General features: G+C 43.9%; 1 protein-coding gene across 9 annotated transcripts in view; it reads left to right on the plus strand.

Annotated features, from left to right (window-relative positions):
- Positions 1 to 25,289, plus strand: part of LOC109908378 (chondroitin sulfate proteoglycan 5) — a 44,961-nt gene that overhangs the window by 7,980 nt on the left and 11,692 nt on the right. For all 9 annotated transcript variants that reach the window (XM_020507046.2, XM_031789296.1, XM_031789339.1 and 6 more), the window contains exon 2: positions 3,769 to 4,750. In XM_020507046.2, coding sequence (XP_020362635.2) covers positions 3,769 to 4,750 — 982 coding nt within the window. The remainder of the gene's footprint in view (positions 1 to 3,768; positions 4,751 to 25,289) is intronic.

Genomic DNA, 25,289 nt, shown 5'->3' on the forward strand with positions numbered 1-25,289 from the left:
GATATGACATTGCTTATATAGTGATTATATGACATTTTAGAAGAGAGAACCACATGTATGGAATGTTTTAATTGTTGAAAGAGTTGATGCCCAATGCAGTACAACTCCAGTACTCCAGACTTAATAAACCCGACAAACCCGACATCCCATGAAATCTAGACATTTATACTGCACATAAATGACAGCCATGTATCACAAAAATATTTCTAAGGCTGTTATAGGCCACAACACTGACCATACTTTGAATGATACTGTTATAAGCACAGCAAAAAAAGAAACGTCCTCTCACTGTCAACTGAGTTTATGTTCAGCAAAATTAACATGTGTAAATATTTGTATGAACATAACAAGATTCAACAACTGAGACATAAACAACTGATCAAGTTCCACAGACATGTGACTAACAGAAATGGAACAATGTGTCCCTGAACAAAGGGGGGGTCAAAATCAAAAGTTAACAGTCAGTATCTGGCGTGGTCACCAGCTGCATTAAGTACTGTAGTGCATCTCCTCCTTATGGACGGCACCAGATTTGCCCGTTCTTGCTGTGAGATGTTACCCCACTCTTCCACCAAGGCACCTGCAAGTTCCTGGACATTTCTGGGGGGAATGGCCCTAGCCCTCACCCTCCGATCCAACAGGTCCCAGACGTGCTCAATTGGATTGAGATCCAGGCTTTTCACTGGCATGGCAGAATACTGACATTCCTGTCTTGCAGGAAATAACGCACAGAACGAGCAGTATGGCTGGTGGCATTGTCATGCTGGAGGGTCATGTCAGGATGAGCCTGCAGGAAGGGTACCACATGAGGGAGGATGATGTCTTCCCTGTAACGCACAGCGTTGAGATTGCCTGCAATGACAACAAGCTCAGTCCGATGATGCTGTGATACACCGCCCCAGACCATGACCGACCCTCCACCTCCAAATCGATCCCGCTCCAGAGTACAGGCCTCGGTGTAACGCTCATTCCCTCGAAGATCAACGCAAATCTAACCATTACCCCCTGGTGAGACAAGACCACGACTCGTCAGTGAAGAGCACTTTTTGCCAGTCCTGTCTGGTCCAGTGATGGTGGTTTGTGCCCATAGGGGACGTTGTTGCCGGTGCTGTCTGGTGAGGACCTGCCTTACAACAGGCCTACAAGCCCTCAGTCGAGCCTCTCTTAGCCTATTGCAGACAGTCTGAGCACTGATGGAGGGATTGTGCGTTCCTGGTTGAACTCGGGCAGTTGTTGTTGCCACCTTGTACCTGTCCCGCAGGTGTGATGTTCGGATGTACCGATCCTGTGCAGGTGTTGTTACACGTGGTCTGCCACTCCGAGGAAGATCAGCTGTCCATCCTGTCTCCCTGTAGCACTGTCTTAGGCGTCTCACAGTACAGACATTGCAATTTATTGCCCTGGCCACATCTGCATTCTTCATGCCTCCTTGCAGCATGCCTAAGGCACATTCACGCAGATGAGCAGGGACCCTGGACATCTTTCTTTTGGTGTTTTTCAGTCAGCAGAAAGGCCTCTTTAGTGTCCGAAGTTTTAATAACTGTGACCTTAATTGCCTACAGTTCCACAGGTGCATGTTCATTAATTATTTATGGTTCATTGAACAAGCATGGGAAACAGTGTTTAAACCCTTTACAATGAAGATCTGTGAAGTCATTTGGATTTTTAGAAATTATCTTTGAAAGACAGGGTCCTGAAAAAGGGACGTTTAGTTGTTGATTGTGAAAACAACAGGAAACAGACTCATGTTACTGTTTGGCCATTTTTGCCAGAAACAATGAGACAGACCTTGTCTTTGGAACGTTACTTTCTGTCTCTGTTTGTTTTCCAGATGTACAACTATAAAAGACACAAACTGACTGAGTAATTGTTAGAGCTGAACAAATACAGAAGTGTGACTAAAGTGTCTCTTTACCGTCAGAGGGAGCTGTCTGTTGAGTAGCCTGCTCCCCTGGGGACTACTCACACAGAGTTAGCCTGTTCTGTTCTCTGTAGTGTTGATCACTTAATGAGGGGAATGACTGTGTGTGTGTGTGTGTGTGTGTGTGTGTGTGTGTGTGTGTGTGTGTGTGTGTGTGTGTGTGTGTGTGTGTGTGTGTGTGTGTGTGTGTGTGTGTGTGTGTGTGTGTGTGTGTGTGTGTGTGTGTGTGTGTGTGTGTGTGTGTGTGTGTGTGTGTGTGTGTGTGTGTGTGTGCGTGTGTGTGCGTGTGTGTCCGTGCATCTCTGTGTGTGTCCGTGTGTGTGTGCATCTGTGTGTGTGTGCAGTATATTCCTTTAAGTATATTCCCTGGATATGTGTGTATCGTGGCATGCCATAGTGGTTTTGGCCAAAGCGGCGCTGCTCAGAATGTCAGATGATGTCTTTAACAGCAGTGCGAGTCTATCTGGTGGATGGATTAACTCAAAATTCATCCTCTTTTTGAAAGCCTCTGTTTCTCTGACTACAGCAGTAAAAAGCCCAGGATTCCACCTGGCTGCTACCATAATACTAACGTGACGGCACCCATTAACAACCTTTATCTGCTTAGTAATGTAATACTCTATAGGCCCACTGTATATTTCCTAGAAATAATTATAGTACAACAGCAACTGGTTTTGTTGAAGCTTTGTGAGTTCTTTGGTCTTTCACGCACCACGTTTAAATGAAGAAATAGTTCTATTGTTTCATATGAGATAATGGTTTGTGTGGGTGTGAAGGTTCTTCTTCTTTGTTTTCACGCTGAAACCGAGACATCACGTCACAAATGGCATAGCGCTTATTAAATATGATGATGGCATTTCTGTGAAAGAAAACATGTTGGTCTCTCTTACTGACAAGTAAAGTCCAACACTTTTTCACTGAACTGTTTGTCTGGTTAAAGTAATGTGTCTCACTGTGTTTCTCTCAGTGCTGCTCTCTGTGAGACTGCAGGCTGAAGATGCCATATGACCGTCTCCCCTCCAGATCACTCCACCTCCCACAAGGGAGCCCCGGAGACCCTAAACCCCAAACCATAATCCCTAATCCCAGCTCCTTGCCATTCAAGTACATTAGTCAATTATTACACATAATCCATGGGGTTCGCCAAAGCTGCTTTAGGAGAGGAATAAGGAGCTACACTTGGCTGATGTAATTGACCAGTGGTTAAGTATATGGCCAGTCCATCTTGGTTGAATTTGTTTTGCATTTTAGCTTCAGAGTAATGCTGGACTGTTGAGCCAGTTTGGGAGACAGATACCGCCCAATGACTAGGGACTTGAGTCACGATATGTTCAGTCATTCAATGGCTGACACAACTCATGTGGATTTTTGGCTGAAGCCTCAATGCAAGAAAGTCACTGGTCATCTCATAGTTTGTTCGGTTGGTGTTTGTTTACTACAGATGTAGGATGTTCATTTGATCACTCTTTTGTTGCTGAGAATTTTCCTGTACAGCAGGAAATGCAAATGTGTAGTGTATCTGAGATTTAAAAAGGATTCTAAGGTTTGTAATTTCCACTTAAAAAATGTCAGACTTGACTTGCCCTAACGAAAAATGTATCAACTCCTACGAAAAAAGTTGATTCATTCTAATGCACATAATAATTCACATTTCTTGTTGCTGCCGTATTATTTTCATGCCGTAGGAAACTGGCTCCAATTGAGATCCTACATCTGTGTTTCTGCCGCTTATGTTAGGTCTAGTTTTTGTGTCCGTGTTTTTTATTATGAATGACATTACGTGGACAGATTGATTAAAGGATATTCACTCATGGCCCTGACAGCATTGTTTTCCTGTATGTTTGCAGGGAACACTCTGGGGGCCAATGTCACTGAGTTGGACACCACAGCCAATGTGACATCCCTGCCCAGTAAGGTCGAAGAAGCGGCCAAAGTGAATGATGTCGTTACCAAGGTGACCTGGGTCAGCAGCTCAGTCAGCCCCATCGTCACAGTGACCCAGAGGCCCGGCCACATGCCCCGCTCCGAGGAGGAGCAAGGCAGCGGCATGCTGGGAGAAGGGGTGTTGCCAGCCGAGGAGGAGGTGGTGGCCCCGCCCAGGATCAGCCCTGACTCAGCAGAGACAGAGCTCCTGCTGCCTAGCAACCCCCGTGGCACGGAGGAGGAAGAGGATGAAGAGGAGCACACCGACCCACCGTGGCTGAACGCCAGAGACAACGTCTTCGACCTGGACCGCCACTTTCAAGAAGGAGTAGCCAATCTGGCCACCACCACTGCCCCTCCACCCGCCGCTGCTAACCCCTCCCGCCCGGACGTCCTCACGGTGGACTTCTTCGACCCCGCCTCTCGCGGCCGCGGCCTGGACCTAGCCCCGCCCTCTCCCTCCTCTTTGGCCCACGAGCTCCAGGGTGGCGACCCCACTTCCTGGGCCATGCCAGACAACTACGACTACCTCACGCCGTACGAAGACGGTGCGTCGCCCACCCCTGATGAGTACTCCTACAGCACCACTACTGATACCTTGGATGGGGATGACGACTTGAGGCTAACTGCCGGGCCTCCATCGCGCTCCAGGCCCAGGGCTCCCCCAGGCTCCGGCTCCTTCACCCCAGACAAGAGGCTGCCCAGTGGAGGTGCTGCTGCTGCTCCAGAGGGCCCTGCGGCAGCCCCTCCAGCGTTACCCGTGGATGGCTCAGACGGAGCCGGTGGCTGCCGCCAGGGCTACGTGAAGCAGAATGGAACCTGTCGCTCCCCCTGCGACACACTGCCCAGCTACTGCTTCAACGGAGGCCAGTGCTACCTACTGGATGGCATGGGGGTCTTCTGCAGGTGAGAGATGGAATGAACGCACACACACACACACACGCACACACACACACACACACTCTGGCACACACAGCCATCACGCCCTAACATCATAGGCAAGGCATCCAGATGGAAGAAATCAAATTTACTAACATAACAGAGATAAACATTGAACCCAATAAAACCCATCTATATTACAATAACAGATATCTACACCCTTGACAATGTGTTTAGAAAGTATGAGCCTGATGAGTGAATGAGATGGAGGATGGAAAACAGTTCCCCATCACAAACACAGAGAGAGAGAGAGAGAGACAGAGAGAGAGACAGAGCGAGAGAGGGAGGGAGGGAGGGAGACGGAGCGAGAGAGAGAGAGGGGAGGGGAGGGGAGGGGAGGAAGAGAGATAGAGAGAGAGAACCCGATATCCATGTATATGAAAGTAGGGCTCCCATATGAAGCAGCTCAGTGATTTAGAGAATATAAAGCAACACGTGTTCCTGGATACTTTACAGAGACGCTTATGAGGATACGGCCATTGTTTTGCCAGATCAATTTCAACCATCCGGTTGTAGTGTGGTAGTCACGCGACCCACACGTGCACAATCAATCACGCAATCACGCAATCAAACACACACATACACACACACACACACACACACACACACACACACACACACACACACACACACACACACACACACACACACAAAAATTCTATTTCCATATTCTATTCTATCTTCTTGTCCTAATTATATTTCCAAATGTTAGGCATCATGTGAGTATGGTCAACACTGGCCAAAGCTCCACAGCCTATCTGTCACTTTGGTGCGCGGCGTAATGATGATATCTTCTCAATGTAGTTATTTTAACAACCAGTTAAAAATGCAAGATACTGTACATGTTTCAAAATGTTCCTTTGAATGCAATATGCTACAGTACTGTACATTACAGAATATTACACTGTTCTCACATTAGGCAATATCAACCAAAAATGGAACATCGAATTCCCATAATTTCTATCCTATGTGTGATCAAAGGTGTGTGATAATTGAAGACATCTTTCACAATCATTGATGCAAAAAATATATTGTTCAGATGTCATTACAATATAGGTGTACTGTAATCAAATGAAAGAAATTCAATGAATGAAAGAAACATAACTTTTAGCAGGCACTAGTTTGCATCAAGCCAGTAGAGCATTTGTCTGTAGGTTCTCATCGACATCACAGTAAATGTCCTCATTGTTCATGCACCTGTGGATTTTTTGGGGGGGCATGGTGAATCCAAGCTTGACCTACAGTACCAGTCAAAAGTTTGGACACACCTACTCATTCAAGGGATTTTCTTTATTTGGACTATTTTCTACATTGTAGAATAATAGTGAAGACATCAAATCTTTGAAATAACACATATGGAATCATGTTGTAACCAAAAAAGTGTTAAACAATTCAAAATACATTTTATATTTGAGATTCTTCAAAGCAGCCACCCTTTGCCTTGATAACAGCTTTGCACTCTGATGTCATTGCATGCTTCGTCCATGGCCTGGCGGAGGGTAGCATGCTCATGGGGATGACAGTCATACACCTTCCACTTGTACTGTAATCATGTATTGTATTTTACAGTATTGTATTGTACGTATGTATTGCAGTGGTCCTGTGTGGCTCAGTTACAGTATTAAGAGCATGGCACTAGCAACACCAGGGTGGTCGGTTTGATTCCCACTGGGGTCACATGCAAAAATGTGTGGACTCACTGTTGTCACCTTGGATAAAAATACCTGCTTCGTAAATGACATATATTACAGTACTATATTGGCCAATGCAATTTTAGTAGAGAAAAATACCCCAGGAACATCATTTTGGATATATGTTCACAGTATAGGGGATGCATTACATACAGTACATACAGTGGGGCAAAAAAGTATTTAGTCAGCCACCAATTGTGCAAGTTCTCCCACTTATAAAGATGCGAGAGGCCTGTAATTTTCATCATAGGTACACTTCAACTATGACAGACAAAATAAGAAGAAAAAAAATCCAGAAAATCACATTGTAGGATTTTTAATGAATTTATTTGCAAATTATGGTGGAAAATAAGTATTTGGTCACCTACAAACAAGCAAGATTTCTGGCTCTCACAGACCTGTAACTTCTTCTTTAAGAGGCTCCTCTGTCCTCCATTCGTCACCTGTATTAATGGCACCTGTTTGAACTTGTTATCAGTATAAAAGACACCTGTCCACAACCTCAAACAGTCACACTCCATACTCCTCTATGGCCAAGACCAAAGAACTCCTCTATGGCCAAAATACCAGCAACAGTGTGTGAATACCTTGTGAAGACTTACAGAAAACGTTTGACCTCTGTCATTGCCAACAAAGGGTATATAACAAAGTATTGAGATAAACTTTTGTTATTGACCAAATACTTATTTTCTACCACAATTTGCAAATAAATTCATTAAAAATCCTTCAATGTGATTTTCTGGATTTTGTTTCTCATTTTGTCTGTCATAGTTGAAGTGTACCTATGATGAAAATGACAGGCCTCTCTCATCTTTTTAAGTTGGAGAACTTGCACAATTGGTAACTTTTTTGCCCCACTGTATCTGATCTTGTCATTGTCTGATTTTTTACATTTACCTTGAAGTAATATCAGAATAGTGGTAATCGTGCAGTACAGTATATATCATACTTCACATGTTTCTACTTAATTAACAAACATACATTTTCATTGTACTTCTCAAAATCTGCAGTAGACCAACCAATATAAAATCTATAGGTTTACCAAACGGTTAAGTGATTATCAATTAACAGTGGTCGGATTAAGTAATAGTAAAATGTATTTCAACAAATTAGAAGGGAATCATATCAAAAGTAATGTGAGCATTTCATTGTAAAAGGCAATTACTTTATATGAACATGTATTGCAATGTGAAACATGTATTTCTGAAACACTGATTAAGTTTGGTGAAAGGGTGGTTGTGTGATTTTGTGTGTTTTACAAGGTTCCCAATCCTGGTGCATTGATACCAGGTCAACAGGTCTTTATAGAGGTCACCATGAGGAGAACGTGTAAGCCAGGTTACATGAGTAGGAAAAACCATGACATGTCATCATGTTAGGTTGAGGATTAATATGGTTACTGGGGTGGATGGGGGAGGAGGGGCTGGTTGGTTGAAATAAGATGTTAGACAGAGAAATCTTGTGGTATTCTGCCTCAACCATCAAACGAGTGGCATTGATTCATCCATCACATCAGGTAACATGGTGTTAGGTTGTAATTATCAGAGTAAGAACTCGACGGACACTATGCAAGTTTATTAATCCCAAAGGGTCAAACAGCTGTACAGACAAAAGACATTCACACAAGCACTGATATTTAACCCTTTGTTATAAATTACCCTCTCTCCCTCAGTGAAAGGAATAAGTATATTTCGTGATTTCATAAGTCAAGAAATCAGAACCCAACAGTCCCCCCTCCATTACTTATAAATCAACCATCAATGACAACAAAACATGAACACAAAAAAACATGATTAACATTCACAGTGAGGTTTACAAACGCAGAGACTTATGGGCTCTGTTCTATAGTCACACCAAGCACCCTCTTATTTCCATTTCTCATAGAACCCTGAAAATAATGTGTCCGCTGGAGCTGTTGACTTCTTTCTTTTCAACTTTCTCCTTCTGGTTCCTAATATAGTGATAGCACAAGACTTAAAAAGCAACGAGAAACACAAAACATAACAGTATTAACAAGCTATGTAAGCTATGCATAATTATATATGCATGAAAACATCTGATAACATGACAATTCCCACTCTCTCTCGCCTAACTGTGCCTCCAGGGTACTTTTCTGCTGGATTCCACAAACATGAAGGCCCTAGAGAACCTCCTCATGCTTTCGCCCAGTCTTCCCCTTTCCGGCCACAGGCTCTGAGAGGTGTTCCCAAGCCATGTCCTAAAGTCATAATATGCTCTTCACAAAATGTAATACCATTTCACATTTTTAACAAGCGTAGTAGTTAGTATATTACATTTACGCAAATCATCTATATATTTATTACTTTCCTATTAAACTTTATATTTCCATGGAAATACATGGGTAGCCGTGAGAAAGACCCCCCCCCCCCTGCCCCCAGTAGTGATCGACTATCGAGGATCGCTATGGGGCGCGATTGTGCATGATGTAGGCTTGTACACAATCGCCCAACCTTAACACAAACACACACACACACACACACACACACACACACACACACACACACACACACACACACACACACACACACACACACACACACACACACACACACACACACACACACACACACACACACACACACACACACACTCTCTCTCTCTCTTTCTCTCACTCTCTCTCTCTCTCTCTCTCTCTCTCTCTCTCTCTCTCTCTCTCTCTGTGGTTACAGTAGGCTAACGTATGTCAATGGTTTTAGGAACAGCAGTAACATCAGGCAGGATTCAGGCTACCAACTGCCTAGCCAGTTGTAGCTCCATCTTGGGTGCAATGATCACGTTCCCACACTGACTGACTGTGTAGAGGCTCATTGATTTAACGTTACATTAGCCGACATGATACACTAGTAAAGTAATAAAATATATAGCTGTCGGCTATATTTGCCACGACTTACCGTTCTTTGTGCAACTTCAAATGTCGAACAAAGTTGGAAATTGTTGCGCCTCTGTTTGTAATTTTCTTCCCGCATATTTTGCAAATTAAAATCATTTTTTTTGTTGATACAGCGTCGTCTTTATATCCCCCAAAAATAATTTGGGGTATTATCTTTCCAAAGGCTCCATCTGAATTCACCCTCCGACGTTCCTCTGCACTGCCACGCACAACTTTTTCTCAGCTGGTACAATTTGATTGGCTGCTGTCCGATTCTAACTGTAATCCGTTAATGAAGAGTTGATGCGCTGCCAATCTTTTTTAATAGTATCCTTTTTAATATTTGGGCTTTGGGAGGGTATCAGGTCGAGTCATAAGGATCAAGTCCAAGTCAAGTCACGAGTCATTGGTGTTAAAGTCAAAGTCGAGTTGCAAGTCATCATATTTGTGACTCGAGTCTGACTCGAGTCCCACTCATGTGACTCGAGTCCACACCTCTGACAATTACCCCAACATCTATCCTTTTATATGATGCATTAACCAATAAAGCAACTAACCCAACCTAACTATGGCGGTTAAAGTAGCTCCCAGACCCAACCCATCTGTATGTCTACAGTAAAATCTAGTGTTTCTCTCTCTCATTAGCTTCGCTTCCTTTGTCAAGGCGTCTTCACACTCACCCATTATGCAGCTGGATCTCATTTAACGTGAGAAGTGTGAACTCACCGAGAAGAGACATGATGATCTTTACCGCTGCAGGTGCTGAAAGGAGTACTGTGTGTGGATTTGACCAACGCTGTCCTGCCTGGTGTATCTTGATGTACACTCAATCTCCAGAACTCAGCCCGTGTCCTTGGTTATCTCCTGCTCCTCATGTGCCGCTTTCACCTGGGAATATACACACTGCAACGCACGGGTCATTTCCTGACAACATAGACTCTCCCCTTATGGCAAGATCACTAATTTATGACGTGAATAACAGCCCCCCGATAACCTCATCGGTCTCCCAGGTACCAGCTACCAAGCCATGTGGCATGAGTCCTCATAAAATTATATCCCAACAATTCTACTAAAGTAACCCCTGCTATTACTGACACTACACTATGCATACCTCACATTCCCTAATTTGCACTGTAGTCCAATTCCATGCTGTTACTATAGCCCCCTTTAATTACTGCCCCTACAGTGACTGCCGTGAGAATAACTATGGCATGGAATTTGTCAAGTGTTCGCTGGCTGTTATAAAATGGGATAGAGATTAATGACGTTGGATGAATATTCTGACATCTCTGAGAATGATACCACTCTGTCACCACAACCTTTATTTATGAGACCCCACAGGTCTCCACCCCAGTAACATTCCATCCCACTTAACAGCCTTATGTAAACATTATGTCTCAAACACAGGCCTCATGTGTACCAGGCTTCTGCTACAAATTATTCAGCCCCTTTACTTTCAGTGCAGCAAACTCTCTCCAGAAGTTCAGTGAGGATCTCTGAATGATCCAATGTTGACCTAAATGACTAATGATGATAAATACAATCCACCTGTGTGTAATCAAGTCTCTGTATAAATGCACCTGCACTGTGATAGTCTCAGAGGTCCGTTAAAAGTGCAGAGAGCATCATGAAGAACAAGGAACACACCAGGCAGGTCGGAGGTATGAGCCAAATACAGGACCATTCTGGAAGAAAACCTGATGGAGTCTGCAAAAGACCTGAGACTGGGACGGAGATTTGTCTTCCAACAAGACAATGATCCAAAACATAAAGCAAAATCTACAATGGAATGGTTCAAAAATAAACATATCCAGGTGTTAGAATGGCCAAGTCAAAGTCCAGACCTGAATCCAATCGAGAATCTGTGGAAAGAACTGAAAACTGCTGTTCACAAATGCTCTCCATCCAACTGAGCTCGAGCTGTTTTGCAAGGAGGAATGGGAAAAAATTTCAGTCTCTCGATGTGCAAAACTGATAGAGACATACCCCAAGCGACTTACAGCTGTAATCGCAGCAAAAGGTGGCGCTACAAAGTATTAACTTAAGGGGGCTGAATAATTTTGCGCGCCCAATTTTTCAGTTTTTGATTTGTTAAAAAAGTTTGAAATATCCAATAAATGTCGTTCCACTTCATGATTGTGTCCCACTTGTGGGTTGATTCTTCACAAACAAATACAGTTTTATATCTTTATGTTTGAAGCCTGAAATGTGGCAAAAGGTCGCAAAGTTCAAGGGGGCCGAATACTTTCGCAAGGCACTGTACATTTGCACATAAGTCATTCAATCAAACCCATAACACAATGGTCACTACTCCTAATGCACTTCTAAAGTTATAACCATACTAAAACAATGTCAAATCAATTAGTCAATATACCTCAGTCCCTCCTCTGGAACAATGATCACTCTTATGTTCCACGAAACCTAAAAACATATTGACTTAAGCAGGCAAGAGAGAAAATACAATAATTTCACACCACCCTTGATGCGTCTAAGACTGGGGAAAGAACCGTCTATCCATTACGTTCTATGCCCATGTGATGCTGGTCTCCATGCCCGTCAGCTTAATTTTCATCCTTGGATGTTAACACAAGACACAGACTATGGGCCTTGTATGCCATTAATTGTACCGTAACATCCAGCAATCTATATGTATTGATGAGATTTAACATAAAATGTCTGATGACATGGTAAAACAAAAGAAACAAAAAACCTTCATTGTTGAACGAAGCATCCAGTGAGTTCTCTAACAACCTCCCTGTCGAAGGTATCCGAATCATAACTACAACATTTTAGAAATTATCCAACCCAAATTTAGAATAATAGTCCTTAGTGCTTTAGTCTATCGCTCAAATTCGAGTTTCTCAACCTAGCACACATCATCACGGTTAGAATGTACATTTATAAACGGGACCTTTTATTGCCGGGAATAACTCTTCTCATTACAGCCCCCCTTTGTCCCTGTGTTCCTGTCGCGAGTGGCATGGTACTGAAAGATCGGTATCTCAATGCGTTCTTATCTAAATTGTTCGTAGAGTGTAGACCTTCCGCAATAAACCTGATACCCCAATTAAACAATTACGGGCACGGTTGACCCCCCCCCCCCCCCCCCCTGTTCTCCAGGCACTTAACATTCTAGCGTGTCTTCTTCAGATAGCATTACAGTTCATCTTCCCAACATGTAACTCTTGCCTGTCACGTTTGATGGCACTTGATAATACCCCGATATCAATGTCCAAATAGATGCATAAGTTTTCCCCACGTACACGAGTCTCTCACCTGAGCCGCTACCACCATTCTGTCTGGTTCCTTTCTCCCACCAGTACACCAGGAGCATGAGAGAAATTTGTATGTTGTCTCTCTCATTGCTCACTCCACATGCGCCGTCTCAGGACTCATTTTTATAAAATTTTTATTTCACCTTTATTTAACCAGGTAGGCTAGTTGAGAACAAGTTCTCATTTACAACTGCAACCTGGCCAAGATAAAGCAAAGCAGTGCGACACAAACAACAACACAGAGTTACACATGGAATTAGCAAAACAAACCGTCAATAACACAATAGAAAAAAGGATATATACAGTGTGTGCAAATGAGGTAAGATAAGCGAGGTAAGGCAATAAATAGGCCATAGTGGCAAAATAATTACAATTTAGCAATTAAACACTGGAGTGATCGAGACTGGAGTGATAGATGTGCAGAAGATGAATGTGCAAGTAGAGATACTGGGGTGCAAAGGAGCAAAAATAAATAAATAACAGTATGATGATGAGGTAGTTGGATGGAATATTTACAGATGCGCTATGTACATGTGCAGTGATCTGTGAGTTGCTCTGACAGCTGGTGCTTAAAGTTAGTGAGGGAGGTATGAGTCTCCAGCTTCAGTGATTTTTTCAGTTTGTTCAAGTCATTGGCAGCAGAGAACTGGAAGGAAAGGCGGCCAAAGGGGGAATTGACTTTGGGGATGACCAGTGAAATGTACCTGCTAGAGTGTGTGCTATGGGTGGGTGCTGCTATGGTGACCAGTGAGCTGAGATAAGATGGGGCTTTACCTAGCAAAGACTTAAAGATGACCTGGATCCAGTGGGTTTGGTGACGAATATGAAGCGAGGGCCAGCCAACGAGAGCATTCAGGTCGCAGTGGTGGGTAGTATATGGGGCTTTGGTGACAAAACGGACTGTGATAGACTACATCCAATTTCCTGAGTATAGTGTTGGAGGCTATTTTGAAAATGACATCGCTGAAGTCAAGGATCGGTAGGATAGTCAGTTTTGCGAGGGTATGTTTGGCAGCATGAGTGAAGGATGCTTTGTTGTGAAATAGGATGCCGATTCTAGATTTAATTTTGGATTGGAGATGCTTAATGTGAGTCTGGAAGGAGAGTTTACAGTCTAACCAGACACCTAGGTATTTGTAGATGTCCACATATTCTAAGTCAGAACCGTCCAAAGTAGTGATGCTGGACGGGCGTGCAGGTGCTGGTAGCGATCGGTTGAAGAGCATGCATTTAGTTTTTCTTGCATTTAAGAGCAGTTGGAGGTCACGGAAGGAGAGTTGTATGGCATTGAAGCTCGTCTGGAGGTTAGGTAACACAGTGTCCATAGAAGGGCCAGAAGTATACAGAATGGTGTCGTCTGCGTAGAGGTGGATCAGAGAATCACCAGCAGCAAGAGCGACATCATTGATGTATACAGAAAAGAGTCGGCCCGAGAATTGAACCCTGTGGCACCCCCATAGAGACTGCCAGAGGTGCGGACCTCAGGCCCTCCGATTTGACACACTGAACTCTCTGAACTACTCTGAACTAGTTGGTGAACCAGGTTTGAGAAACCAAGGCTGTTGAGTCTGCCGATAAGAATGTTGTGATTGACAGAGTTGAAAGCCTTGGCCAGGTCTATGAACACAGCTGCACAGTATTGTCTCTTATCGATAGAGGTTAGGATATCATTTAGGACCTTGAGCGTGGCTGAGGTGCACCCATGACCAGCTCGGAAACCAGATTGCATAGCGGAGAAGGTACGGTGGGATTCGAAATGGTCGGTGATCTGTTTGTTAACTTGGCTTTTGAAGACCTTAGAAAGGCAGGGTAGGATAGATATAGGTCTGTAGCAGTTTGGGTCTAGAGTGTCTCCCCCTTTGAAGAGGGGGATGACCGCAGCAGCTTTCCAATCTTTGGGGATCTCAGACGATACGAAAGAGAGGTTGAACAGCCTCGTAATAGGGGTTGCAACAATTTTGGCTGATAATTTTAGAAAGAGAGGGTCCAGATTTTCTAGTCCTGCTGATTTGTAAGGGTCCAGGTTTTGCAGCTCTTTCAGAACATCAGCTATCTGGATTTGGGTGAAGGAGAAATGGGGGAGGCTTGGGCAAGTTGCTGTGGGGTGTGCAGAGCTGTTGACCAGGGTAGGGGTGGCCAGGTGCAAGTTGCATATCGCGGGGGCTATTCGATTCTAATGCGGTATGCCACAGGATGTTTTTGTGCTGATCAAGGGCAGTCAGGTCTGGAGTGAACCACGGGCTGTATCTGGTTCTTTTTTTAACGAGGCATGCTTATTTAAGATTGTGAGGAAAGCACTTTTAAAGAATAACCGAGCATCTTCTACTGACGGAATGAGGTCAATGTCCTTCCAGGATATCCGGGCCAGGTCGATTAGAAAGGCCTGCTTGCTGAAGGTTTTTAGGGAGCGTTTGACAGTGATGAGGGGTGGACGTTTGACCGCAGACCCATTGCGGACGCAAGCAATTGGGCAGTGATCGCTGAGATCCTGGTTGAAGACAGCAGAGGGAGGGCAGGTTGGTTAGGATGATATATATGAGGGTGCCTGTGTTTACGGATTTGGGGTTGTTCCTGGTAGGTTCATTGATAATTTGTGTGAGATTGAGGGCATCAAGCTTAGATTGTTGGGTGTTAAGCATGTCCCAGTTTAGGTCACCTAACAGCACGAGCTCTGAAGATAGATGGGGGGCAATCAATTCACATATGGTGTCCAGGACACAGCTGGGGGCAGAAGGTGGTCTATAGCAAGCGGCAACGGTGAGAGACTTGCTTCTAGAAAAGTGGATTTTATAAGTAGAAGCTCAAATTGTTTGGGCACAGACCTGGATAGTAAGACAGAACTCTGCAGGCTACCTTATTTTACTGGCGACCTCTCGGAAGAGTTACCAGATCAGGGAGTTAGCAATCTAACCCATCTGTGAATCCCAACAATTCAGCAGACCCAATCTGGTGAAATTTGTATCGAAAAAATTAAATCAGCAGTACAGATATCACAATCCATTTAATGAAATCAGCAATACACATATCACAATCCATTTGGAGTAACTGTCAACCCTCATTAACATATATTTTTCCTTCTATATGCAGACTGAACAAAATACATTTGTATATTTACCCAAAGAGCAGGGCCCCAGGGAACTGGTAATTTCCCCTTTGAACACATGATTCACATCGTGATTCAAGAACTGATTCAATAAAAAATAAACTAATTCGAATAACCAATCAACGTAGAATTCTTGATAACTCCATAAGGAAATAATGGTATCCCATAAAGTAACGATAAAACAGAATAAAGACTAGTGTTTCTCATTAATTTTATAATTAAATCCCACCTGTTTCGATCATTTCTAGTGAGATTGATCAGGCCTCACCAGAAAGTCAGGATAGATACAGGGCATTCAACACCATTAAATATTCCCTTTCCCCTTTCTTTCCATGTCCTTCAGAATCACGTTAAAATATTTTAAACATGTCCATCATTCTGCATACCCAATTTAAAACCAAACTGAAAAGACCCCACAAAATAAATCCCACAGTATCAACACCACTAACGCATATTCATAACCGGTAAATTGGGTGCTGGTGTGTGTGTGGTAAACCGTAGGTCAAAAACACACATGAACAGGCCTTCCTTATCTGGGAACTCCATTTATGGCCTACTCCAGATACGTGTATGCCGAATATCACTAACTGCTCTCCCCAAGACCACAGTCTCAGGGAACATTCCAACGAGAGATAATGAAACCCCCTCCTCTTCTGGAAAAGAAAGTGTACATTTCATTCACTATGCTACATAGCAATCCAAAAGTATTAATTATAAACCAAACATGATATTGGTAAATCCACTGTCCTTACTCCAATCATTAAGCGTTTGTTTTAATCCACCCCAACTTTTATGTATTCTTATTTAGCATATACTACCCTTAGACACAGCGACTTTATATCACCACGGAGTCTCTTTTCCCCATGATTCTCCATAACCTCCGCACCACAATGTTAAAAAATATTAGGTTAATTTTAGGTTTGGTAACCCCTATGCTTATTCCTCATGACCTCTCCACCCTTTCGTCCATTCTAGAAATCTATTTCAGAATAAGACGACATGAAATGTAAATCTATTTTATAATAAAACGACATAAACTGTCTCATGAGATTAAACCCCCCCAAGGTTTACTGAGTTTTTCAAGGAATGTTCGGCCAGATAATTTGAATTTGAATTAGAATCCATCCCCTTGGCAGATTCTTTAACCCAAAATACTTTTTCCTTGGGCAAATTTAGCACATTTCTCATCATAAAGAATCTGCGATATTTGATCCCTGGCATCTATTAACAAGTTGTGTAAAACGTGATCTCATCTGTCTTCCTTCATATAGAAACTGTAATCTCTATGAACCAATATCGATTGTACCGATATCATACACCGCTAGGTGAAAGTTTCCTGTCCCTCTACTTTCAGAAGGATTTGCTGCGAGTCTGCGAAGTTATCAGAGTTATATTCTACTCTCAAAGCATCCTGTTCTATTTCTTCCACTGCCCCCGCAATTGCCATTTTGATCACAGGTTTCAACCCTGTCATCAAAGCCGGCGTATAAAGCATCTCTGAGTTTTTTATTTGATTCGAATTTTCCGTCAGCAGGGAAATGTTGCCCAATTTCATCCAGTTTGCTCAATTTTTCCCATATTCGAGCCGAATTGGTAGAATGCTTGTGCGCTTCTATCAGCGTCTCCATGGCGTTATAAAAATACTCTAGCTCTGCTTTACAGGGAGAATCGGGGCCGTCTGTCACCATTTCAATAGTTATTATTCCCCAAACTCTCCCGACCGTGTCCAGGGTGTTTAGATTTCTTCACTCCCGTCTCTAAAAGACACCTTCTAACAACTATTTTCCAAGGTAGCGCTAACCACTTCTCCGGAGAATAGTTATGTTATTTGTGCCTATTAATTGGTCACGGCACTTAATACCTTGTATTAGAACCAATACTATAGCGTCTGCAAATGTATTACTGGAGAATACATGTTACCTAAGGTCTTATTCCAGTGTTGCGCCTCAAATATCACTGTTGTTGATAACACACATTACCAAAATGATTCACACTTGTCTTCCTATTTCCACATAATCTGTCATGGTTCCCCACCCCAACAGGACATGAAACCAACCTCTCTTTATTGCTTCTGCTAATACACCCAAATCCAACAGCGTTCGAGTATATTTTCTTCTAACCCTGAATGGCAACCTTTTATCCTAGTACACAAGCATGTCACTTTATCCATCCACACCCACTCTACTGCCGCATGGCCACTGTGGCTGGGACCTTCACCCTCCTTACGGGTCTGGCTGATAAACCGCTACACTAGGGTTTTACCCTCCACAGGACCACCTGCACGGAAATGACCCTCTTGCTCTATGAGTCTTACCCTCTACATGAACTATCCTGCTCAGGCCTTACTCCCTTTAAATCTACAACCGGGCATAATACAATGGGCCTATGGAATAAACTCAGGCTTTCTAGGTCCGTATCCTAGAACTTTTCAGCCTACGATTCTCATCTCCCAAAGATGTCAAAATGAGTGGAAACAGGTGTAGGAACTGTGCCTACCTCGTTTGTTGCCAGCTCCTGCTCCACTGATCTGGACTTTCTGGTTGGACTGCAAATCGTGGTGAACCCTGCTCGCAGCGCCAACTGTTCTAATGATCAGAGTAAGAACTCGACGAACACTATGAAAGCTCAAACCAAGTTTATTCATCCCAAAGGGTCAAACAGCTGAACAGCCAAAAGACATATTCACACAATCACTGATATTTAAGCCTTTCTCCTATGCTGAGTCTCCTACACATCTGAACAGCCAATGCACCTCTGTTGCTAGACAGAACCGTAGTGATACCTGTTCTTCCTCACTTCATCTGACCTGACCTCTGCCCCAAAGTGCTCACTCCTTCACAACTCACAGCTGTCATGTTGTCTCGTACCAGACGGTGTCTGTCCTCCTCCCATAGGATCCCTGATGGCTAACAATAACATAGCTTGACATTATGTAAATATGATAAATTACCCTCCCTCCCTCAGTGAAAGGAATAAATATATTTCATGATTTCATAAGTCAAGAAATCAGAACCCAACAATGGCATTTGAAATGAAACCTTCCCAATATGTAGATTGGGATTCAGAAAGGGTTTCAAATCCATGTCTGATTCAATTTCGGGTATTAGCTTGAGTTTAAATGGAATGGAGCACTAAATCTCTAGATGTTTAAACTGTTGAGGGGCACAGCAGTACCTCTGTCTAAGACCCTTCCTTCAACAAAACCCCCTCCTCCCCAAACTCATCCAACCCATTGTTATAAAACCATTCTGCCGGTCATTATGCAGATCTATGCCAAGATATTTATTTCCCTTAATCCTGTAACTCACCGAACTAACCAATCAGCAGGGAGAGATCAGAAATTAGCAAACATCTGTGTGGATTAGCATGCAAATGTATGCGCTGTAGTTAGTCCCTGGATGACCATCGCCTCCTGACTAGCGCTGATGGAGATGATGATGGCAATGAGAGCTGGCACAGATGTATCGAACAGACAGGGTCACCATGCCAATGGGATTATGTTCACACGACAGGAGAGCTCACACAAATGTATGTGTGCACATACACTCAAGTTGAGACACACACACACATGCAGGTACGCATACACACAGATACAAACACACACATATGTTTTGCTTTTACCATGAACCCAATAGAACCTCTCCCAACTCAAGGCCCTAATCATGACATTATGACCCTCTGTTCTCCTCCCCCCACAGTTTCTCACCAGTGTGCAGCTACACAGTTCAACTGTTGAGTGATCTTGACCCTGACCTCTTGACTCTGACAGTTTCCTGTGGCAGGTCAGCAGTAGGTAATCTCCCAGCAGGCCTAATGGCCAGAGATGAGGTGTGTGATTGAGATGGCAGATGCCCAATCTTTGCAGAGATTGGTCTTATCCTTTATACTGGTTTATAATCATTGGAAAGCCAAGAGCAATATCGCAAATTACTCCCATAAAACTTAACTAGGATATTACAGCAATGTGGCGGCGGGTAGTGGTTAAGAGCGTTGGGCCAATAAACGAAAGATCGCTAGTTCGAAATCCCTGAGTCGATTAGTTGAAAAGTCTGTTAATGTGCCCTTGAGCAAGGCACTTAACCCTAATTGCTTCTGTAAGTCACTCTGCATAAGAGCATCTGATAAATGACTCAAATGTAAATGGTTATCACTGCACTTATTGAAGACAGGGTCTTTGGTGGGCTTAAAGAGATCATAGTAAACCATAAACAAACAGTAAACAATGCACTAACGTACATTGATTTTGATGTCTGTGAGAAGTCCATGTTAGATGACACTGTCCCACGAGACTGTTGAACTGAGTCAGTGAAGATCTGTGTTACACTGAGGGACAGTCCAACTTCTGTCTGAGGTTGGAGTAAGAAGCAATATGGGTCAGTGGAGCTCTGGCACAATTTTAGCTCAGTTTGTGTGTGTCTGTGTGTAATGGTGAACTGAGGCTGATTCATACACCAGCCCAATTGAATCACAGTGGGATGAATGCAAAGGGTTCTGCCCTCTGTTATAACACACTCCTACAAGTAGTTGGTTGTGTCTGTCCTCCACATCTCTCTCTGGGGTTTACCGACAAAGCCATGTCCTGCTATGTATGTGTTCACTGTAAGCATTTGCATTCTACACGTGTGTGCGCATGTGTGCGTTGGTTTGGATATGAAGTGGTTCTAATTTGAATGTTTGATCTACCTAACGTTGTCAATAGTTTACCTCTCTCTACTGTCCTAACTGACATGGCCTGAGAGTGCTAACACTTTTTATAATTACCCCCAAAGCTGGAGGACTGAGGACAACACTCTGTAAAATGGAGTGTAGGAGGGAAAGAGAGAGATGGATGGAGATAGACATGGCAGAGAAAGAGAGAAAAAGTAGGAGGGACCGAAGGAGAGAAAATGAGTCAGAGCTCGTCCTGCCTGCCAGTATGGAAACAGATCAGGACGAGCCAGGTTAAATTAACTCTGTGTGTGTGTGTGTGTGTGTGTGTGTGTGTGTGTATACAGTCATAGCTGTGTGTGTGTGTGTGTCCTGCAGCTTGATATAATTAAAAAGAGGTATTACCACCAGGAGTCCCATGTAATCATGGCGATTAAAAATTTTGGGTCGCATTATGACAAGCATACACACAAATAAACATACATGCGCATGCACACACACATATATGCACGCACGCACACACTCCCTCTCCTCTAGGATTATGGCTATATTAAGACCTCCTCCACCAATAAGCAGAAGTAAGAGAGCACAGAGTCATTCAAGAGGTCAAGAGGTCAGACACAGGAGATGAAGATCTAGTGAGAGGGCTCAGATCAGGGAAAACACACAGACCCACACAAACACGGACACAGTAAGGTAGTCCAATGTATACGATGAGCCATTCCGTGGCAGTAGAGTCTGGTTTGTTACCACACACACACACACACACACACACACACACACACACACACACACACACACACACACACACACACACACACACACACACACACACACAAAGCAGTTAAATGGAACATGGGGCAGATGTACTACAGGTATTTCAAATTAGGGTTCATGGCATTGTTATCACACTATGGGGAGGACGGTATTTGGTGACACTTTACTTGACATCTAGCGTCAAAACCTGTTATGACACGGTCATAATCTGTAATAATATGGTCATAACACTGTCATGATCCATATATTTAGACCTGCTGTGACATTCACTTTATATACAAATGTATGTGGACACCCCTTCAAATTAGTGGATTTCAACCACACCTGTTGCTGACAGGTGTATAAAATCGAGCACACGGCCATGCGATCTCCATAGACAAACATTTCCAGTAGAATGGCCTTAATGAAGAGCTCAGTGACTTTCAACGTGGCACCGTCATAGGATGCCACCTTTCCAACAAGACAGTTCATCAAATTTCTGCCCTGCTAGAGCTGCCCCGGTCAATTGTAAGTACTGTCATTGTGAAGTGAAAACGTCTAGGAGCAACAACGGCTCAGACGCGAAGTGGTAGGCCATGCAAGCTCACAGCTCACAGAATGTGACCGTCGAGTGCTGACACTCACTACCAAGCTCCAAACTGCTTCTGGAAGCAACGTCAGCGCAATAACTGTCTGTTGGGAGCTTCGTGAAATGGGTTTCCATGGTCGAGCAGCCGCACACGAGCCTAAGATCACCATGCGCAATGCCAAGCCTCGGCTGGAGTGGTGTAAAGTTCGCCGCTATTGGACTCTGGAGCAGTGGAAACGCGTTCTCTGGAGTGATGAATCACGCTTCACCATCTGGCAGTCCGACGGATGATTCTGGGTTTGGTGGATGCCAGGAGAACGCTACCTGCCCCAATGCATACTGCCAACTGTAGAGTTTGGTGGAGGAAGAATAATGGTCTGGGGCTGTTTTCCATGGTTCGGCCTAGACCCCTTAGTTCCAGTGAAAGGAAATCTTAACGTGACAGCATACAGTGACATTCTAGACTTATCTGTGCTTCCAAATTTGTGGCAACAGTTTGGGGAAGGCCCTTTCCTGTTTCAACATGACAATGCCCCAGTTCACAAAGCAAGGTCCATACAGAAATGGTTAGTCGAGGCCTCCCGAGGGGCACAGCGGTCTAAGGCACTGCACCAAAGTGCTTGAGGTGTCACTGCAGACCCAGGTTCGATCCCAGGTTGTGTCACAACCGGCTGTGACTGGGAGTCCCATAGAGCGGCGCACAATTGCCCGGGTTAGGGAAGGGTCTGGCCGGGGGGGCTTTCTTGGCACATTGTGCTCTGGTGACTCCTTGTGGTGGGCTGGGTGCCTGCAGGCAGACTTTGGTCTTCAGTTGAACTGTGCTTCCTCTGACACATTGGTGCAGCTGGCTTACAGGTTAACCGGCAGGTGTTAAGAAGTGCGTTTTGGCGAGTCATGTTTCGGAGGACGCATGACTCGAACTTTGCCTCTCCCGAGTCCGTTGGGGAGTTGCAGCGATGAGACAAGATTGAAAATGGGGGTAACATTATTATTTTTTAAATTGCAATTGGTTTGTCAAGATTGATGTGGAAGAACTTGAATGGCACAGAGCCTTGACCTCAACCCCATCGAACACTTTTGGGATGAATTGTAACACCGACTGCAAGCCAGGTCTAATCGCCCAACATCAGTGCCCGACTTCACTAATGCTTTTGTAGCTGAATGGAAGTCCCCACTGTTCCAACATCCCAACTGTTATAGCAGCAAACAGGGGAGCAACTCCATATTAATGCCCATGATTTAGGAATGAGATGTTCTTCAAGCAGGTGTCCACATACTTTTCAAATGTATTTTTCCCTGCGAAGAAGTTTCCTTTTTGAAAATTGGTTCCTTAAATCTATTGTTGTTGTTGTAGTAATGATTTCTTTACAGTCATCTTTCTTTTGTCGTATCTTAAAGAAAATACACTTTTTGACACCGTCAAGAGAAATTACGACCATCCTGCGTCACTTTACTTGGACTAAAGAAATACACTTTTTGACACTGTCGTGTAGCATTATGACCATCCTGCGTCACTTTACTTGGACTAAGGATTATAACCATAGGCCTATCACGTACATGCCCTTGTGTCAGTCATCAGTTAAAAAGAGGGTGTCTTGTCCTGCTCTGGAAATCTACTCCTGCATTCATCCCAGTCATCAGCAACAGAGCATTGGGGTAGGTGCATGTCTGACATCAATGTGTGCGCAATTACAATTTCTGAAAATATTATATAACATAAAAATACTGTTGGCATGTCAGCTATGGTGTAATGGAGTGAGTTTTGACACTCTTATGTAGGTGTCATAACCAGCCATAAAATAACGCAATATATATCACAACAGGTCTAAATGTATTTGTCATGTCAGTGTTATGACCATATTATGGCAGACTATAACAAGTTATGTCAGCTGTTATGACATGGTTATGGCCGTGTCATAATGTGTTATGACGCTAGGGGTCAAGTAAAGCGTTACCCAGCAGGGTGAGGGGTTTTGTATTGCCAGAGGAGGCATATTATGGGTGATAGTTTGACTGATTTGTTTCCTCTATCGATAGCAATTTCCCAGTCCTGGTGCCACCCACCTAATGACTTCCCACACCTTCATTTGTCAATTAAATGACTTTCAATTTACTATTTTAGTATCGATTCAGGGGCCGACTAAGCTGGGGCTCTAGTTGTTAAACTAGGGGAAACACTGCTCAATGTTGTGACAGTCATGCTGGGCTCTGATTAACGTTGCTGATCCTCCCCTCCATTTACCCTCCATTACCCTTTCATTATCCCTCGTTCTCCTTCCCTTTGTACAGTACCCACCACTAACCTGCCCCCAACCCCCTTTCCTTCCTATCCCCCATCTACCCTCATCCCCCGTCAACCTCACCCCACAACACTGTGGGGGGCCTCCCAGTAGGGGGGCGTCCCATCTGTGCCCCCCTCCTCTTGGCCAGGTTAGGGTATCTATCCCGGGGGAGTTGGCAGTCGAGCAGCCTTTACAAGCCTAATCAAGTTCATTTTGAGGGGATTTGTGATGTGGCTCAGGTTCGAGTAATTCCATTGTGTCACTGGGTTAGAGGGCTGTATTTGGTGGCGATTGGGGGTTGTGGTAAATCTTAATTGAGTTAATGATGGGGTAGGGAGGGAAGGCTCTGTGGTTACACTGGGTAACTGGTTAGGGTAAAGCTGTGGGACTTGTGAGTGTTTAAACGAGGAGCTCAGAGAGAGAGAACCAAGCATAGCAAGAGCCAAGCCTTTTAAGGTAAAACAAACAAAGAGCCATGGTGAATGTTTCTACTGGGTTTATTTCAGTTGGATTGTTTCGGTTTGATTTTAACACTTGAGAAAACGTGCAACCAAAATCAACCAAAATCTTTAAGTCAAATTGTAGGGTTTTTAGGACTGCTGTTTTAGGACACCATTTAAATGATGTCAAAACCAAAGTCTGCTGGAGGCAGCTGGCAAAGAGCAGGAGAGCGGAAGGGGAGAGAGAGACATAAGGATAGTGGGAGGAGGAGAAGAAGAGGTGGTAAATCAGTGATAAATTAGAGCGATGGAGAAACTCAAGGGGCAGAGTGATAAAGGAGGGAGTAAGAGGACATTGAGAATGAGAAATAAAGAGATTACTAAGCGAGAGATAGTCTCATGAGAGCTTTGTGTGCGTGTGTGTGTGTGTGTGTTTGTGTGTGTGTGTGTGTGTGTGTGTGTGTGTGCGGTGGAATTACATATCAGTGCTGCATCTGCTTCTTGTGTGACTCAGCTGGATCACCATGGCAACCAACCATCCTCCTTACCCTCTCCTTAAATGTACTCTCTCTCTCTATCTCTCTCTTTCCTATATAAACTACCTCTTTGTACCAACATACAGTACTCTGGCACGGAGCCAATGCTCCTCGGTTGGCACGTTCGGCTCAGACAGAAAGGGGGCAGGATGCAGGAAGTGGTGCTGTAAGGAACCGAGCCCCCCATCACCCGCTTACTGGGCTGAATTGAAACTGTGAATCACAAAGGCCATACTCACACCTCCATTCATACTGCGCATTTACATTCATCTGTGTGAGTCTGTAGGTCTCTTGGCC

This window comes from Oncorhynchus kisutch, linkage group LG2, assembly GCF_002021735.2.
Source record: "Oncorhynchus kisutch isolate 150728-3 linkage group LG2, Okis_V2, whole genome shotgun sequence".
In the NCBI taxonomy this organism is placed as follows: Eukaryota; Metazoa; Chordata; class Actinopteri; order Salmoniformes; family Salmonidae; genus Oncorhynchus; species Oncorhynchus kisutch.